This window comes from Schistocerca nitens, chromosome 5, assembly GCF_023898315.1.
Source record: "Schistocerca nitens isolate TAMUIC-IGC-003100 chromosome 5, iqSchNite1.1, whole genome shotgun sequence".
Classification (NCBI taxonomy): Eukaryota; Metazoa; Arthropoda; class Insecta; order Orthoptera; family Acrididae; genus Schistocerca; species Schistocerca nitens.
Genome location: NC_064618.1, coordinates 668750619 through 668770802, shown reverse-complemented (window position 1 = coordinate 668770802; position 20184 = coordinate 668750619). Strand labels below are relative to the sequence as shown.

At 36.4% G+C, this 20184-nt stretch overlaps 1 protein-coding gene across 1 annotated transcript in view; it reads left to right on the top strand.

Moving 5' to 3' along the window:
* The window catches only part of LOC126259590 (uncharacterized), a 93045-nt gene that overhangs the window by 34997 nt on the left and 37864 nt on the right, over positions 1 to 20184 (top strand). The window contains exons 4-7 of the mRNA XM_049956502.1: positions 15081 to 15247; positions 15346 to 15428; positions 19250 to 19366; positions 19881 to 19967. Of these exons, the coding sequence (XP_049812459.1) occupies positions 15081 to 15247; positions 15346 to 15428; positions 19250 to 19366; positions 19881 to 19967 (454 nt within the window). The remainder of the gene's footprint in view (positions 1 to 15080; positions 15248 to 15345; positions 15429 to 19249; positions 19367 to 19880; positions 19968 to 20184) is intronic.

Genomic DNA, 20184 nt, shown 5'->3' with positions numbered 1-20184 from the left:
ATCACACTTGCCTCTTTCCAGTCACAGAGCTGCAGCCTTGCTTGATCATTCTTCCGTCTCTGATAAATTAATTTTTGACTGGACATTTTTATGTGCTATAATAATAGCAGACTTGTCATATGTGCAAATAATTGGTTATGACTGAAAATCTCTCATGCCATTCTCTCTCACATTAAGGGTCATCAGTAATTGACTTTAAAATGATGAACATTCAAAATAACCATTTCAGTACTATCCAATTCTGTACCTCCCTCTGTTGCTGAGGTTACACATTCTAGTGCTGTGGCACTAGACTCATAAATAGCCTATTCAAATTCTGGTGTTGAAAGATTATTTCATTGCTACTATTTGGCTGGCAAGAATAGGAGAACTGGTTTAGAACTCCTCATCAGTAATATTTGCACTAGTATCCTGGTCTGAATTCCAAATATCTCTAATGGCTCAAGAAAGGGGCATGTGACATTGTTGCACATTACCCCTCTGGCATTTTAGCTATCTTGTCAGAAATGAGCCCTTAACAATTTCAGTTATTGCTTGCGCTATTTGATTGTAGTACTTATTCCACACTTATTTCACTTTTGATTAGTTCTTATCACTTTTATACTTCTAAAATGAAATATTTTATTTCAGCACGCTGTCACATGGGTACTATTGTCTAGAAACAAAACAGTTCCTATCAAGCATTGGAGACAACTTTGCCATGACTGAAGACATGAAATTGTTTGTTTATCCCATTACCTAAATTCATGAAGTCTACCGTAGTTGAATATAAGAACCATGACACTGAAGTTTTACTTTCAAGAACTGAGAAGTTAACCATAACTCATTATTACCCTGCAGCAATATTTTTTGAATTAATGTATTTGAAAACACACTTTAGACAATTTAATTAGATTTTGTCACTTGTGCAGATGTGGAATTCAGAAGAGTGAAAGCAATCAGAATTTTTTTTGTGCTAACTAAAATATGTTATTTTCTCCTGAGTCTTGAAATGCAAAAAAAAAAAAAAAAAAAAAAAAAAAAATATATTAGTTTCTTATGAATTGATGTGCACCAACCAAAGTGCAAGAAATTTAGAGCTAAGAACTTGTCACAGTGCAGTGGTAAGAAATGCAACTTTTTCATAAGAATACTTCATTTGATTGAAAAGATAATAAAATAATGAATATAATGTTAAAATTGCTGCTCAGTAAAACACAAGAGATAATTTTTAGTTAGAAATAAACTGCTTCCACTACACAACCTGAAAAATATTAAAAACAGAGATTGAAATTATTTGTGCACTCAGCGAGTGGCCAAAATCTGTTTTGTCACGTAGTACTTCAGAAACTATTACGTTCGGTAGTAGCTATACCACACCATTATGTAACAAATAGGGAGGATATATTAAGATAGTCAGAATTTGATAAGGGAAAAAGTGGGAAATGGTAAGAGTGTGAAGAACACAAAATACACTTACGTAGGGTTGGTACCGTTCATCGTCAGATCTGATGACACAGTAACAATGTAGGTGATGTATACACACAACGGAAAATTTCTTTAAATGTTTGTACAGGTAGAGAGATGAATCAGAAACTCGGGTAGTTCAAAATGAAGATGATGATATTCTGAAAGTAAGGAAACATGAGTTGTACTGTGTAAATCCATTAGAGATATAAACAGAGGAAAGTCATCTGTAGATACTGATACAATAAAATGGTTAAAGCTGGAAGAACATTTATACAAAATAAAGTAGCGAAATAATATGCAGTATATATATATATATATATATATATATATATATATATATATATATATATATATATATATATATATATATATATATATATATATATATATATATATATATATATATGCGAAAGAAGACGATTCCACAAACCTGCAACAATTCTGCAGTTCATTATATTTCACAATATAAGACACAAAACATAAAGGTTATAGAGCCATCAGCCTTCTCCTCAATAAATGTGCAAGATAATACATTTGTATTATTGATAAACAAACAAAAATGTACAAACGTATGTATCCAATTTGCAGAATAACCACAGAAGATGCTTTATAACTTAAAAGCAAAATGTGTCTGGTGTAACTCTTTTTTAATTAAATTGCAGTCAGCTTAAGACAAATAACTAATAGTAACATAGAATTTGTGTGATATTTCCAAAAATTATTAACAGCTATGAGAAGAAAAAATAAATCTTAATCAAGAAAAGGAATAAGCAGTTTACTTGTTAATATGGTACAGTGAATCATTTACAAATTATGCATGAAATTATCAGGGTTGCTACAAGTTCTGGAAATCAGGGAATTTCAAATGTGACAGGGAAATCAGGGAAATTTGGAAAACACTGGAAAAATCTTATTTTTGTCTCGGATGAAATGGTCTGTTTACTGAGATGTCATGCATAGTCGCTGGCTGGATTCAGCTGAGTATGTGCAATGCTTCCGTACTCCCTCGTTATTTCCTTCTCCCCTTCCTACCATTCCCCTCATTGGTGCCACCCCTTCTTGCCGTTAGCCTAGCAGCTGCCAGTGAGAGGTAGTGAGGAGTGGTTTCTTTGGATCTGATTCTCGAGAGACTGTTGACGCAGCAGCTAGAGACAGCGGTGCAAGAGTTGTCTGAGTGATTATGTGAAAGTATGTGTCCTCTTGTTTTCTGACAAAGGCTGTGGCTGAAAATTTAGTGGTGAGAGTGACTGTCTTCTCTATGTGCCTGTCTGCAGCTCGGCGATCATTGTGAGTTTTTACCTGTTATCATTAGTAAGGATTTTTGGAGTATTTATGCAAGTTATCTGTTGCTTGGATTGAACACCATGGTCTCCTTTCATCAACATGGTGACTGTGACACATGGATAGCTGGCCACGTGAGTGGACTTTGACAGACCAAAACTGCAGGCCATTTCTGCAGGTGCCTCTAACTGATCGGGCCTGCCAATCTGAAGCCCACTGGATTTAGTCCCATTGATCCGCCCGCAGGCCGGGTCTGTTTGTGTGTGGCATAATGTGGCGGATTTTCGTGGTTTATTCATGGACCCAGGACTGTGGTGCTCCTCAGCAGGCCAGAGGCCATGGGTGTTGGATTTCAGGAATTGTGACTGTCTCACCACAAGTACATTGTACACTATGGTGTTTATAGGTATTTTATTTATTGCAGTATATTTTGGCACTTTAAAAGTAGTTCATATATTAGTTAGTATGGATGATAAGAAGAAGAAAATAGTGGCAGTCGCTGGCAGTTTGTATACTATGTACTCTTTTTTTTCTCGAAAGAAAAATCGCATAACACCTGAAAAATGAAATGATCATGTGGCATTGATGGCCGGGAGGCCCCATCCAGGGAAGTGTGGCCACCGCGTTGCAAGTCTTCATTCAGGTGAAGCTACATGGGCTACTTGCGTTTCGATGTTTTTTTTTTTTGTCAACTTAAGTCCTTATTCATCCTTGAGCTCAATATTTGTCAGGGAAAACTGCTGAAACCTGTTTGGAAATCAGGGAATTTCCCCTTGGGGAAACTTGTGGCAACCCTGATTATAGAATGGACCAGTTTTACTGTTTTGTATGGGATTCATAAATTTTAAGAAAGCTTGTGACTTACTTTCAAGCAAAGTTGTATTAAACCTATTGAGAAACAAAAACTGATTAACCAGTGTTGTTGTGCTAGAGATTATATAAATCTGAAATGTAGCTTCCAAGAGACTTCATCAGGATACTGGGAAATCCAGAATTGAAAGAGTCGTCAAGTGAGGAGATCCCATTTTTACCAGAATTATTCAGTAATCCTAGAGAAAGTTTTCAGGTGCTTGAACTGAGGAAATTAGGAAAAAATGCATGTTAGTGGGACATATCTGAAGCACCTTTCTGGAGACCTAATGCTGTGTGCCTTTAGTGCAGGTAAACCTCAACATTTAGTAGAAGAATTTGAGCTATTAAATTTGAAGCTAGACCTGAAAATCATTTACAATAAGATCAAATAATATGTAACTAACATGCTTTTAGACAGACATTCTCCCAGAAATTCTCGACATGTTTGATGCACCGCCAACCAAGAATGTCAGTCTCATTGAGAAATGGAGTGATAGTTATTGTGAAAAATATACTGGTCCATTGTTGTATCTGGATGCACAAAAGTTCAGAAGATTTCTATTCCCTTACAGAATGATTTTCATTGTACAGAAAAGACTTATGCAGTTTTATGGACAAATAACACAAATGGTTGACTGAGGAGTAATGACAAAAATCTTTCACACTATAAATGGGAACAGAAAGACCAAATTACATTGGTTGGACAGCACCCAGAAGGATCTGGAGGAAGTCACTTTTGACACTCTGCCAACGACAAGGACAACTACAGAAGACAGATCTGCTGTCGTAAGTTCATCCTCAAACAAGTAACAGAAATAAATCCAGTCCAAAAATAAACTAGTAATGAAGATCCATTGTGGCAGGATGGAGTTTTATGAAGATAGTAACCAGAATAATACTGAAGTTAGCCAGTGGTTCTATGGGCTCTTTCAATGGCCAAACAAAATAATATTAGAATAATAAAAAAAAAATAATAATAATAATAATGTGAAGCTCAGAAGAGGCAGAAATACACTGTCAGAGAATTGCAAAGTCATGAAGTGCTTCTACTCATCGGAACCTCAAAAGTGTGGGTACCACAAGTGCATGTACTAGCAAGAATATCTTAGACACAAAGGTAACAAAACTAAGACCAGCTGATCAGAGGAGATTTATTGTAAGAACAACATTTTAAGTGAAATGGAGCTCTAAGAAATTTAGAAAACTTGTGAAACAGAAGTAAAACAACCTGCTTTGGCATCAAACACCTGGAGTCACTGAACAACTTGAATCATAAGAAAACTTACAAATAATGTGGATTAAGAAGAGGAACAATAAGTAATTGATGACACACTGACTCACAGATAACAAAATCTGAAAGAAAATTGTGGCCCTGTGTCATCTTATGCAGAGAGGAGACAGCACCCAACTTCAATAACTTTCTTCAAAAAACAACTGGCTACGCTGAGGTAGTCTGTCCTTGCAACTGTCCAAATAATAAAAATCAAATAAATGAACCAACTCACTTACAGTACAGCAATATTATTAACAGAACTTTGCATTTGCATCAAAGACTGCCAGAAAATCAACTGAGAAATAAAAAGTGGAATGTTTGGCTGTAACTGAAAAGCAAAGACTGGAGATCTGAGCCAAGCAACTAGGACATGAAAGAGCATAAACTGAGTAACCAGCAGAAGAAGAAGAAGAAGAAGAAGAAGAAGAAGGCATGCTCAATAAAGTTTTGGGTGAGTACAAGAAAATCAAAGCAGCTTAGGGAATTGTTAAGCAACAAATAATTGCAATGAATAGGAAAATCAAAAGATAAGAGGCCATGATCATCCAGTACAGGCAAAATCAGACTTTCAGATGCAATCAGAGGACACTCTACCAGAGTAAGAATCAGCTACCAGAAACAAAAATTGAAAAACTGGAAAAAAGGGCAACAACCCAGTTCTGGAAAGACGTATAGAAAACTGAGAGAGACTACAATAAAACTGCTGAATGGATAAGGGACTTCAGGAATAAATTTTCTTAAGAACAGACTGTAACAGCTGGAGATAACATCTCAAATGATCAAACAAAAAAGTGAAGAAAGTCAAAATTGGATGTCCCCTGTACAGCAGTGAACCAAAAGTTCTTTTGCAGTCAATCTAGGTCATTTGTAGATTTATTTTCTGGATTTTCAGTTATCCAGAATTTTTTTTTCAATCCAGAACTGGTCTTTTCCAACTGGTATGTTGTTTTCTTTCAAAAAATCCTGCATTCTGTCAGCTATGATTACTGTCTGCAACTTCAACGTGATGAATGGTCATGTTTTTGGTCTGTAATTTCTGGAATTGCACCTGCAGCTGTATCCTTCTGTATTTAATATATTTTCAAGTTGTTAGCCATTCATGGATATTTCCTGTCTTCAGCATTAAGTTAAAGGGTTAGCCCATTTTCACTTGTAGACTGGACAGGTACTTCAGCCAGAAATCATGCAGTTGGATCATAAAGCACCTGGAAACCATCGGGTCAGTTAAGTCGTCGGAAGTTATGCATTATTCAACATCAAGAGAGGTGTTTCCATGGGGGCCTCGCTGTCCCCACTGCTATTCATCATTACCTTGATCCCAATGTCAATCATCTAACAGAAAACAAATCTGGACTACCAAACAGTGAAAAATTGTCAGAATATATCCTTCCTGCTGTGCATAGGTGAACTGAAGCTCTACAGGAAATCTGAAATTAAAATCTAGTATCTGATGAATACAGTCTGAATCTTCTGCCATAACATTAGCATTGAATTTGGCTTGGGTAAAAGAAAAGATCAAAATCTCTTAAAGTGAAGGCATCAAAATGCCAAATGGACAAGCCATAAAGTGCCACCAGCCAGAAGACTGCAAATGCCTATACATTCAGGAGTTGTGTAAGGTCAAGCATAGGCATGTAGAAAGTATGGTCTGGAAAGAGTAAACTCAAGAGGTTGGAAAAAGTTTGAAAAGCAAGCTGAATAGCAGCAATATCGTCAAGGTAACCAAATCATTACTTGGTTCATATGTCGTTAGATATACTGCAGGTGCTGTTACTTGGACACAAGTAGAGTTAGATATTATGGACAGGAAAACAAGAATACTCATGAAAATTCACCATTCACTTGATCCTTGCAGTGACATCAGGAGCGTATAGTTGCCCAGAAAAGCAGATGCTGAAGAACTGCAGGTGAAGCAGATGGGAATGTGTGGCAGACTGTGTGAAAGATAGCAAGAATCACCGTGAAAGATAGCAAGAATCACCTGTGATTGAAGTCAGTGACAAAAGGCTTCTCAAAGTAAAGCAAACAAAGAACCATTACTGGAAAGCTGTGCTCAAGTGCTTAACAGTCTGTGCAGTAAAGCCTAGCATGTGCAGTTTTTGGAGAAGATCAGACAAAAAATGGATAAAGAATTTTTTTTTTTTTTTTTTTTTTTTTTTTTTTTTTTTTTTTGCTGCTCAGGAACAAGCCATCAGCATTAACATCATCAAAGTCGTATTCATTGCAGAGAGTGCTCCATGGTGATGTGTTGCAGAGGAAGCAGTTTACCATATTTTGTGATGTTGCAAGAGGACCACTCAGACTGATCACAAGCAGAGGCCACAATGTTGTGGCATGAATGATCTATGGGAACTTACACCAAAATTATCACCTGCTAGTGGTGGGAAACTGGTGGGATCATAAGCCAGAAAAAGTTGTCAAAAACAAATGTACCAAATTACTATGGAGCCTCAGACAAATCGAATGCTGGAACATGAAACACCAGACATCACTACAATGGAGTAAAATAAAGTGTGGATCATCGACATTTTCCTTCTAAATGATAGCAGAATCGGTGAGAAACAACTTTTAAAACTTTCCAGACACAAAGACTTGAAAATCAAACTGCAGCAACTTTGGTGTGAAACAGGAAAATGATTTCATTGGTTCTTGGCACATTACTAATAGTGCCAAAAGCACTTAGTCGGCATTTGAAAACCATTTGCATTGATAAAATATTATAAAATATTCATCTGCCAAAAATTACTGGGTATAAGGTCTGCCTATTATGCAGACTGTTTTTTCATTTAGACCCAAACACATTGCAGTACTTTCGAGTCACCTTCATTGGGCTTTCTGTATTTAAATCTGTAAAATTTGAAATGAATTGATGATTAATTTGCGAGAATTAAGCATAAAATGGTTTTTGTTTATTATTGTCATTACCTTAATTTTACATTATAAGATTATACAGAACCCTCTGTACCTTCTTGTGTACTGTTAGCTTGTTGTCTGCAACTATGTTACGGCATTCATGAATTGTCCACTGATACATCACACAATCCTAGATGTTTAGGAAGTGTCGTACTAGTACTAAAATATGAAATGAAGTGTGGTGATCTCATTAGTCATGTTAACTGTTGCAATAGGATGAACAGTAAAAGGAAGAAACTGTAGAATAAGAACGGCGGGGCGCTTTTGGTAAACAAAATAATTTTCAAAAGTATACTGCTGATGTGTCCAAAACAGAAGGTTCATTACAATATCTACTTCAAATTCCGGGAAGCTGTCGGAGAGATGGGAAAACAAAGAAATGGATCATGGAACAGCTTCCAGGAAAAGGTTATAATGAAAATGTAATGGAGATGTCCAGGCAATGTAGCTAGGGGAATGGGTGACAGGTGAACAAGGGAAGTTCTTTGCCAGTTTCCAAGAGATAGGAAAAGACAGAGATACCCTTTAGAAACCTGGTACATGAAATTAGAAAACAACTGTGTATGAACAAGGTAATCAAATGTAGACTAGATAAAGCTGTTAAACAACCTTAATGTATTGGGAGTGTGCCACATTATGGAGGAAGATGACACTAATCAAATCTTTACTTCTAGATTTCATCATAGAATAAGGAAGATTTGAATAATGGCAACACTTTAAAATCTTCCAGGATCTTGTAAAATAACTATGCTATTTGGTGAGACAAATCAGTGAGATTAGTGCTTGTTTAGCAAAAATGCTGCATAAATAATGATCAAAGGTGAAATACTCACTTTTGTTTTAGATCTGCACTTGATAACTACTCGAGTCTGGGCTACATTCTTGGCTGGCCACACAGGTATAAAAGAACTCAATACACTAATGACTATTTAGAATGAATGAAAGCTGTTATACCCAGGAGGAAGGAAAAAAAATATGTACACATACATATGAATACTTATCTAAGAGAAAATCATACAGTTAAAGAATAAATATTTTTGAACCATCTAAAGAAAGGATTGCTTCTGGAATAATGTGAATGTTTCACTGGCTCAATTCAAGATATTGTGATTTATTAACTGCCATTGTAATTATGTTAGGGAGGATATCTGTTGGTTTGTCCAATGTTTCTGGGGAGGAAACTTCGTTTGCAAATATTCTGTAACAGAATCTTGGGGCACAGCTTGTGATTCTTACTTTTTTTTACTACTGCTCCTTTGCAATGCCAAGGAAAGTCTTGTGCTGCTGCACACCAGATTCAGAAACAGACTACTTCGGGATTTTGGAAAGACAGTCTTGAATCTTTGGGCATTAGGAGCTGTTTGACAACTAAAGAACGTAAGTCAGTATGCTCAACATCTATGCATGTTAATTTATGTAAACTGTAGTTGTGGGACTTTAGTAACTGTAGTACCTCTCTTCGTATAGGTAGCAAACTTTGAATATATTATTACAGACAGAAATGTGATGTAAGTAAGGTTTTTAAATAGTATGTTGTAGCTCATTGTTTACCACTAGTTAATCTTGTTGTCTCACAAGTTTATGACACTAAACTCTTAAAAGCAGCATTATTACTTAACAAAACCTAAAAATACTTCAACTCATTGACATATGTATACTGTGCAGTTGCTTTATAATAATTACTGCCTATGGAGCCATATGTTAACAGTATCAAATTAATCCAACAAGCATCTGTCTCTATGAAGATAGATGGCTGCTCACCGAATGGAAGAGGCATTGGTCAATAGATGGGGATACAGAAAAAGATAAAATCTGCTTTCGGACAAAGTATGCACATGCGCACACACAAAAAACATGAACCCCCCCTCCCCCAAATCACCACCACTCAAAAAAATCCTACATACCCACTTACTTACTCAGCACAATATTTTAAATGTAGACTACTCTAGTCTGTGTTACACAGAAACTACATTATTGAAAGTGGGGGAAAAAAGCCCATAATAACAGACTCTTGTGCTCTCCAACCTTCCACAATATGTTTTCAGGTGCCTTTTTCAAATTGCTTATGACACATTCCTTTTATAAATCCGGGAATAAATTAGTCATTGAGAGCAAAAATGTAGGAGTCTGCACAAGTAGTATTTGCAATCAACATTTAAGTAAAATGATGCGGCAGGATGTATGCAGAAGTAATTCCTCCTAGACCTGAGTAAAAGTGACAGAGGTCTGAATGTCGACAATTTTTGTTAACAGAATTACACAATAATATACTGCTGTGTTGAAGGTCCTGAAAGATGGATAATTATTGAGCAATATTTAATATGGTGTGTTTACATATTTCTTAGGCATAAAGTTGTTTAGATTCTTTAAGGGAGAATTTTTGTCTCAAACCTCAATTGAAATAAGATACATTTACAAATCAGTAAAAGAATTCATATTGTTTCGGTTTCTCTGAGGAAACTAGCATCTCACCTTATTCTTTAGAGTTTATTAAAACACTGGTAATCAACAAAAACCTTGGCATTTAATGGTACTTAGCAGTTCAGAAGTTTTCACAATACCTTCCAGAGTTAAATGGTCATCCAATGATTCATTTCTTTTAAAGAAAGATGAGAAACATAAATAATCCTCATTGTATTTTAACTATGTCTGCTGACTTATTCAACTGTGCCATGTGCAAAACTTATTACTGGATTGACAGAGGGAGTAGTAGTTCCAAAGACTTCCTAGTTTATGTTCACTGTTGTACAGCCTAGTATTCCACCATCAATACTTCCTCTTAATAAATCTCGTTAGGGGAATGAATACATTGTTTCTTTTGCCTGAAGCACATTTCTATTTGAAACATGTTTTTCTCTTTGATTAATACTTTTATCTGAAGTTGTTGTTTGTTGTTGTTGTTGTTTGTGGTGGTGGTGGTGGTGGTGGTGGTGGTGGTGGTGGCTGCGGCGGTTGTTGTCTTCAGTCCAAAGACTGGTTTGATGCAGCTCCCCACGCTACTGTCTAGTGCTTGCCTCTTCATCTTTGAATAACTACTGCAACTTATATCCTAATGAATCTGATAACTGTATTCCTCTGTTGGTCTCCCTATATGATTCATGGAGTTAATATATTCCAACCCATTGTGCCATAACAAAGATGCACAGATGATTCGCAATTTCCTTGTTCAATATTTTCAATACAAAACAACAGTCTGTAACGTCGATTTTCAGCTTTTGTATCAGTTACCAATGGTCCCTCACCAAATTCCACAATTCCACAATTTCGTTCTTGTTAAATCCGATTTTTGGCTGCTGCTCCCCATAATATTTTTCTCAAACCATGTGCATATAATGTATCCTCCAGTTGACAAGGTTCCTGTACCCCATTTACTAATGCATTTAACTCGAGTGGTCCAATACCATCTGTTGTACTGGGTGAAATAACTCATTAGTACAGTGTCAGGTTCTTAACTTTACTCCTGTAGGAGGCAGAGGTCATACTGTAACACATACAAAGTATTTAATCACTTGATTATGAACAAGACGAAATTTCCACAGGAATATGAGTATTTATTGCTGTTAGTGAGCATTAATGTATCACATGATACAGAAAAAGATACTAGTCTCCTCTCACAGAGTACAGTTGACAATAAAAATTTATGCTGAGTTTTGCCTAATACAACTATTGCACTGCAAACTCAGTAGAGAGACAATGTTGTCATCTTCAGTGGTTGCAGAGTGACTCAGTGGTGCTGTGCTCATACATAAGCAAGCGTACTGATGGGGTGGCGTATGGAAACTTTTCTAGGCATGTCTATGATGACTCCATTCATTTGTCACTGCATCTGGCAACAACTAAGCTTGATTGTGGCTTCATTGCGAGATACCAATCTCGCCTTGGCATCTCGCTCTTTGAATGACACCTCATCTTTAGTGTAGACAACTGAATTACCTCCTATCTGAATAAGAATTTTGAACTTCTCCGGTGCTTTAAATAATGGAATCTATCCCTTATATAAAGTAATATGTTTTGATGCAGCACTATAAGCAAGTCAAACATTATCAAAATTAGTAGCCACATAAAACTTGATGTCTAGGTTCTTGACTTTCTCTCGACAAATTGAACAACCTTGCATTGTATTAAGCCTTATAATGACCTTTCTGCTGACAATAATAGCTCTCAACATTCTTCTTACTTGACAACTTTTGCTGTGATTGCATTGCGAACACTGACTTATATGTTTTGTTTCTGTGCTCTCTGACAAATGTTAGCCTTCTTGCAGTAATCTTGTTATTTAGGCAGCAAAAGTTAGCCTGCTTTTGTTACAGTAGTACCAAGCCACAGCAAGTGAGCCATATTTCCATCTACAACTTTGTCAGTCTCAGCCATATCTGCCAATGGTTCTGGTTCAGTGCACATAGGATGAAGGGACTGATGTCCTCGCATTTTGATCCCTTTAACTCCCAACAACCAACCAACCCAATGGTTGACCATGATCTGCAAGAGACTATTGTAATACTTCAACCTTACTAATATGTTGCACAGTATTTATCACTGAGAGAGATTTTTTTTAATGAAAGAACTTTTTATTTCTTATTGCTGATCAAGACTTATCATAAGTCAGTTCCATATACTATTTGCTCAAGCACACAACATAAGTTTGCAGCTGGTCAAATTCCATACCAGATAAAATAAAAAGCATTGTTTTTACATTAATCACATTCCATAAGTTCTGTACATCTGTCCCTTCAACTGCCCATGCTTTACTTCCATCAACAGCATCCAGCAATTTCTTCTGTGCAAAAGATAATTTCCATTTGAGATTTTCATGAATGAAAATTACTTCTGTGAAATTTCTGGATGCTGAAAAACTTCATTCGACACAGCTTTCACCTTTCTTTCACCTGACAGGTGAAAAGCCCTCAATGCAATTGAACCCACTTCAGAGGCTACCCCTGTAACCCAATATGATTTACTGGGCCCCTAAACTGTTGGATGGACTGTAATGAAGTGAAAATAGCTTATATTAAGAATTTTATTTTCCAGTAAATGGACACTTAAACACAAGACATTGAACATACAAAAGTAGATAAAATGCTCTAAAATGCTGCATGCATCCATATTGTATTCAAAGATAATTGGTACATCAGAGTTCATAACACTCAATTTATTATTTCCATGCAGACTCATTCTCACTACATATACATTTCTCTCTCTCTATCTTCTATAGGTCCTGCATGATATTCCTGCCTAATCCAGTAAAAATAAAGGTGTCCTCCCATCCCTTTCCATTTTTGTTCTAGATTAAATAACCTCACATATGAAATATGTATCTATTTTCATGTCTTGTACCTGTCTGTTGATTTGCTGTCAGCTACATAGTTACACCTTATTTTCTGTCTGCCTTTTTTAAAGTCGATTATCTTACCTCAAACTGCTGCTTCACAACTTTTAAGTTCTGTTGCTGACGCATTGGATTAATAATCTTTATTAGTTCTGTTGCTGCTGCATTGGATTAATAATCTTTATTAGTTCTGTTGCTGCTGCATTGGATTAATAATCTTTATTAGTTCTTCAGTTATCTGTGGGAAATTAATCTCCATAATCATTGTAAACTGCAGATGTCCGTATCTGTACTGTAGTTTTGATATTATTTCCACCAATAGCACCACCATGTAGCATGTAGTATGGGCGAAGTTTCTCAAATCTTGAAATTTTCCAGCCACATAACTTGTTTGGCTCATCCACTGTCATCTGACTGGTTGTGTCTCTTAGAGATTGTTATTTCTGTTTATTTAATTCACTGTAGTTTAAAATTGACTTTTGTTTCTCTTTCTGGATGTTGCTTCTTTTGTTTTGCCAAATCTGTACATAAGTTACTTCTGATGTCCTGGGCTACCAGATACTGATTTTACTAACATGTTTGGTGAAGAAAATTGTAAGTATCCCATTGAATGTATTTAACAGTGAAAACAATCAATTATTGATAAAATTATGTAATTGGATAGATATAAAATCTTCTCACCAAGTGGCAGCAGAACACACACATAAGACTGTTGTGACTGGCAAGCTTTTGGAGCCAATGGCTCCTTCTTCAGGCAGAAGGGTTGAAGGGGAAGGAAGAAGGGTGATGGGAAAGGATTGGAGAGATCTAGGAAAAGGGGTAGATTTTGGGAAAGTCACCCAGAACTGCAGGTCAGGAGAGACTTACCGTACGGGATGAGAAGGAAAGACTGATTGTTGGAGACTGCATCGGATGTGATTTGAAAACCTGGGAGCTTAAAGGTGTAAGACAGGGTAATATTAAAGACAGAGATTACTACTAAAACATAGTGCATGAGTTAATGAGAGTGAGGAAGCTAAGTGCGTTGTATGTAACAGAGGTGGGAGGGGGCGGTGAAAAGTAGATGGGAAATAAAATGAAAGATGTAGAAAACTAAAATGGAGTGAAGCAGAGTAGTTACAGTGAAGAAAAGCTGAGTTGGAAGAAATTAATGTAAATTAAGGCCAGGTGGGTGGCAAGAACCAAAGACATATTGTGCTAGTTACCACCTGTGGTGTTCTGAGAAACTGGTGTCTGGGGTGCTTCACTCCATTTTAGTTTTCTACACCTTTCATTGTCTTCCCTGTCTATTTTTCACTGCCCCCTCCCATCTCTGTTAAGTACAATGCACTTAGCTTCTTACTTGTATTAACTCGTGTATGATGTTTTAGTAGTAATCCCTGTCTTCCACCTTTAAGCTCTCAGGTTTTCAAGTCTTGTCTGATAAGTCCCCAACAATCTGTCTCTCCTTCTCATTCCATACAGTAAGTCTCCCCTGACCCGCAGTTCTGGGTGATTTTCCCAGAATCTACCCGTTTCCCTAGACCTCTCCAGTCCTTTACAGTCACCCTTCTTCCTTCCTCTTCAACCCTTCTGCCTGAAGAAGGAGCCACTGGCTCAGAAAGCTTGTCATTTACAACAGTCTATTATGTGTGTTTTCTGCCGCCACTTGGTGAGTAGATTTTTTATCTACCCAATTAAGTAATTGTATGCATTTAGTAATATTTATTCTTTCTTCGAATAATTATGGGGAAAATGATGTTATTACTAATAAAAGTCCTCAATCAGCACTTGGTTACAGCACTTAGCTTGAGAACAAATCTGAAATAATGCTGTTTGCCCTATTGACTTGATGTTTTAAGGAAGTGTGGTTTTTGCTTTACAGCAACTTAAGTGCCTAGTAACTGATTTGCTTTTCTCCTTCGTACAATTTCTGGATACTCTCATTTCGATGTTGCCATTCTTAGATTTCGAATTTTGCTGTAATTTTGTCTGTCTTTATTGCAGTTAGCTCATCCTGGTTGTGAAGAAGACCATGAATGCTCAGAAAATATGTTCTGCTATAAAATGAGAAGTTGTGTTGATTGTTATAACTGTGCATTATACTACAGGAAACCAAATGCAAAGAAGATATGTGCAAGGGAACCTAGTGAATGTGGAGAGTGCGTTGATGGGTGAGTGTACACCACAGCTCCAAGTGCAACTCTCTTATTGTGTCAACAGTGTTTCAGTGTTACCATAGTTTTTGATCGTTTTCATTTTTTTCCCTTAGCTATGAAGCAGAGATTCTAACAAATGGCAATGAGAGGGATTACTGCAGGATTATGGAAAAGCCTGCTCCTGAACTGATACCTGGTAAGACCACATTGTAGTTGTTTGTATAGCTGTCATAAGTTCTGAAATTTTTAATTATCTCCTTTTTTTGTTGTGTTTTTCCTGCAATCCTTGACTGTGTTGACTGTTAACAACATGGCACCATAATTCACACAAGATTTTTGTTTGGCCAAGTAAATGTAGTCTCTTGCTGAAACAAAAGTCACAATATGTGGCCAAGGAAAGTTGTGAATTAAAAAAAATTAGGGGCAGGGGGCAACAAGAAAGAAAAGAAAATGTAATAATAAATAATACACAAAAGAGAGAGTGTTGGAATAGTTCTTTAGGCCAAGCGTGCCAACTAGTAGTAGTTTCAAGAGGAAAATGTGAATTAAACAGGTACAAAATTTTATACTTGGAATCATGTTCACCATGTAGCTTTCCACTGAAGCTATATAGCTACAGTACAGTTTTTCTGTATTTCCAATCCTGAAGCAAATCCTACTTGCAGCTGCTTTCTACTACATATTAGAGCTGTATATAATACAACAGGTTCACAATCGAGGAACATCAAACTATAAAAGTACGTTTACTACTTGACAGTTGATCTCAAAGTTCCATGAAAGGTTCTATGTGGGCAACCATGAAGTTTTTAATTTAAGATGAATTTTTACAGGCCAATTTCACTAGAAGTGCTTATTTTATGGTGATGAGTTACAAACTTTGTTCTTGAACTGATACATCTGTGTTTTAATTTTAGTCTGCTTAACCAAATTTTTGATCTGTATCTATGTCTCATCAGCATTCTGGATATTTGGAACTGACAAGGTTTGCACAATGGTTAAAAGATATGAACTCATGGGAGGAGTAAAATTGTCCTTGTCCAATGTAAGTTTGTACTTACATTTTAATCTTGGGTGCCACTGCTGCCAACTTCGCCTACTTGATGAGCAGCATTATTTCTTCTATTGGTATGCGACAGCACACGTACTTAATGTTTCGAAATGCTGCACATAAAAACGGGATTTTCTGGTGCTCGTATCTTGGATTCTGTTGGTGATAAAAAGGTAGGGTCAAGTATTTAGGTAGCCCTTGAGCTAGGGGCCACTTGTATACCCAACAGAAGGATCATCTTAGTGTCACTATCTACATCTACACCTACTTCGATACTCCGCAAGCCACGATACAGTGCGTGGCAGAGGGTACTCTGTACCAGAACAAGTTATTTCCTTTCCTGTTCCGCTCGCAAATAGAGTGAGGGAAAAAGACTGTCTATATGCCTCCGTATGAGCCCTAATTTCTCATATCTTATCTTCATGATCTTACAGTACAGGCTCAGAGCATGAATATTACACACTTCCTCTTGCTTAGGCAATCGGAGTAAATCGGTTCTTTCTGCATTTGATGTGGTCTACGGAGGCTTGATGGAATTTACAGGGGTGCCATTAGTTCATGGGTGGTTCCTTGGAAAACCCCACAAAAGATGTTTTTTTTTACCATCAGACCACCCAGCCAAGGATTCAAAGATGGCTAAGCACAGAAAATGGTTGAATTTCTGCAATATATTCCTAAGGTCTCAATATTGAACAACACTGAAAATTTTCCTAATACCTTTATCCATTTCCAAGATACGGATTTTCAAAGTTGCTGTACTTCATGTAAAATCCAGTATGAGACAAACTCTAAACAATACATAACTGCAGCAAATTGCTCAAATTTTAATGGTACATGCTCTAGGCATGTATCTATAAGGGCCATCTCCCCATTTTCAAAAATTATCTGTTTTTCAAAAACACTTCAAAAACTTGTTTCTTGGATACACAAACCCAGCCACACATCCAGAGATGGCTGCAATTTAACAATGTATTCATAAGATCTTGATCTCTAACACTCTTGAAAATTCTTCAAATCTTTACCTGTTTCCAAGATACAGTGGTTCAAAGTTATCCTACATGTACATGTAAAATCACCTTTAAAAATTTTGGCATGTGAACACAGTCACACTTGTTAATGCTGAGAGAAGAAGATAGTGGCAGTGGCAAAGAGATGCGAAAGTAATAAATACTGGAAGACAGTTGATGGTGGCTGTGTTAAGAAAGAGCAAAGGAGAGTGTGTCAGTGTGGGAGAAAGAGAGGGACACAGTGGCATTGGAACATAGTAGACAGTGACAGAACAGTTCTAGGAAAAGAGTGAAGGAGACAGTGCAGGGGGGGGGGGGGGGGGGAATAAAGAGAAAGTGGAAGTGGGTGAGAGTGAGTAAATGACAATGAGGAAGAGAGAGACAGTAACAGTGAGAAGAGACAGTAGCAGTAGGAAGGAAGGAATTAAATTAGCAGTAAGAGAGAGCAATATGGAGAGTGTGACAGTGAGAGGAGACTGTAGTAGTAGGACTGAATGAAGGGGACTGTGACACAGGAGACAATAACAGAGATACACAGAGAGATAATGACAATGTGTTAGGTTGAATGAGTGTGTAAGAAACTGCAACTGGGGGTGGATAGGATGAGCAACTTACAGTGATCTGTTAGTGGATTGAGTGAGTACAGTTAGAGGAGCTTGTTTGGACCAGCTGCACTAGATTGCAATCTGTCTTTTTTATCATAGAGTACTGCCATAATGGAGAATTTTTCCTGTGCCAAATGTACCATAATTGATTTTTTCCCCCTGTACGTGTAACCTTCACACTGAGGCAAAATCACATTCTCTTGTGTGTGGTTTTACCTTGTCCACTCCTGTAAACATAAATGAGGTACATGCCGAGATGAAAGTTATGCAGTTTTCTAGTGCCTTTTTACAAAGTGAGTTTTGTCAAAAGTTGAAGATCTCAACAGAATGTGGTAAAATTTTCAAAATATTAATGGGAGATTGAAGATATTTTGTCCATTTATGTCTTGCTCAAGATAATTTTGGATTGAAGAATCACAGCAGAAGAGTAGCCATAACATTGGAAATTAAAATAAATTGTTAGCCACACACTTTTGTACTGCTGAAGTAGATAGGTATATGGTTTTCATTTAACTGCAAAGTTAAATATTTTACTATTAGTTGCGAGACATACCACTGATCGATGATGTGTGTGTGTGGGGAAAAAAAAAGATTGCAAAACAAGTAAGGACATGTAAGGGAATAAACTTGGAGAATCAAACAATGGAAACTCCAGCTTGGATTACCAACAACTAAGGAGAAAGGAAAAGATAGAGTACTGCTTACTGTAAAGTTGAAACATAAAGTTGCAGACACAGTTGAGTCATTAGCTTTTGGCTACAGCATTCATCAGAAAAAGAAAAACACACTCACACTCTGTTCATTCACACAAACAAGCACACCTCACGCACACTTGACTGCCAGCTCTGGTAGCTCTAAGACATTTTGATGATTCATTGTAGACAGTTTTCTTAAACCGTAGCATGTTACAGGCTTTGATCATTGTAAATTGTTTTTTATGAATATATTGTCTGCAAGAAACGTTTATTTTTGTAAAGTCAAAACTAAAAAGGAAAAACAAAACTTGATGTAGTGCAGTACATTTGACAAAAATGATAGAAAAAAAATTAATATAAAGGCAGTAAGCACATTAACTCTTAATAGACATTTAGTTATTAGGTCAGGATCAGTGATGGAAAATTGCACTTCTGGTTTTCATTGACTTATCTGCATATCAATTTTTCATTCCATTTGTTTTCTATTTTTTTGTCATACCCATAAAATTGTTCAAGCCCTATTATCAGAATGTGGTTTTGTTTTTGCTGACTGTCACTAATTTCATTATATAGGAATGACAAAATGCTCGTTTACAAACATGCATTGTCATCATTCATTTTGCATTAAAAAGATAGTTAATAATTGTGTAATTGTTTTTCAGGTACTGCACCATCAGTGAATTATACAACAATGCTTATCATAGGTGGTGTTATTGTTACAATTGTGGTGGTAGTTGCTGGTTATCTCATACATAGATGGAGGAAAATGAGGTACAGAGGTAAGCAGACTGTTTGGTTGGTCAGATATTGTATGCTAAATATCTAATTAAGATAGATTTTTGTTTGATGTATTTTGTTTTCAAGTAAAATATTTTGTTTTATATACCTCTACTTGAAAGTCTCGTACTTGCCTCTCCTATCCAAAAATTTGAAGACTTATTTCAGTTCAGGTTATTCAGTATGATTATAAAAACCTTTATGATTTAGTGATTGGTTGAGTGAGATGGTTATCAGATTTAGTTTAGTTGTAATGTTTCTTACGAGAAAAATACTTAAACATTAATCTGTTGAAATTTGGATGCAGGACTTTTGAAAAACTGTCAATTTCATGAAAATCAGTCATTTTTGACACACAATCTGTTAAGAGATTCATGTGTTGTCATCAGACAAGAAGACTGGGTAATCTGGTATCCATGTAGTGTGTAAGTCAGAACCAGGTAGCTCCCTGAAGTTGAAGGTACAATAATTTCAATACAATCTGTATTAAATGAAATTTTTACCATTTTTGAATAGATGCTGATCAAGCAGTTCAAAACATGCAAGAAACACTCAATGCTGGGTCTGGAAATGGCATGTCACCACTGTTGGGAAATACAAATGGTAAATATGTAATTCTGACAAACACCATAAAAGCTAATGCTTTAATTTGGTCTTGAATTAAGAAATATTTACTTGTTTAAGCTATGATGTTGACTTCTAAGATCTTTGTCGTATGTTGTATTATTGTATTGCTTCTTCCTCTTTGAGTCATTTAATAATGCCAAGACTTCCAGTTTTCAAAATTTTCTAAAGATGAAAGGTATTTTTTACTTGTTCA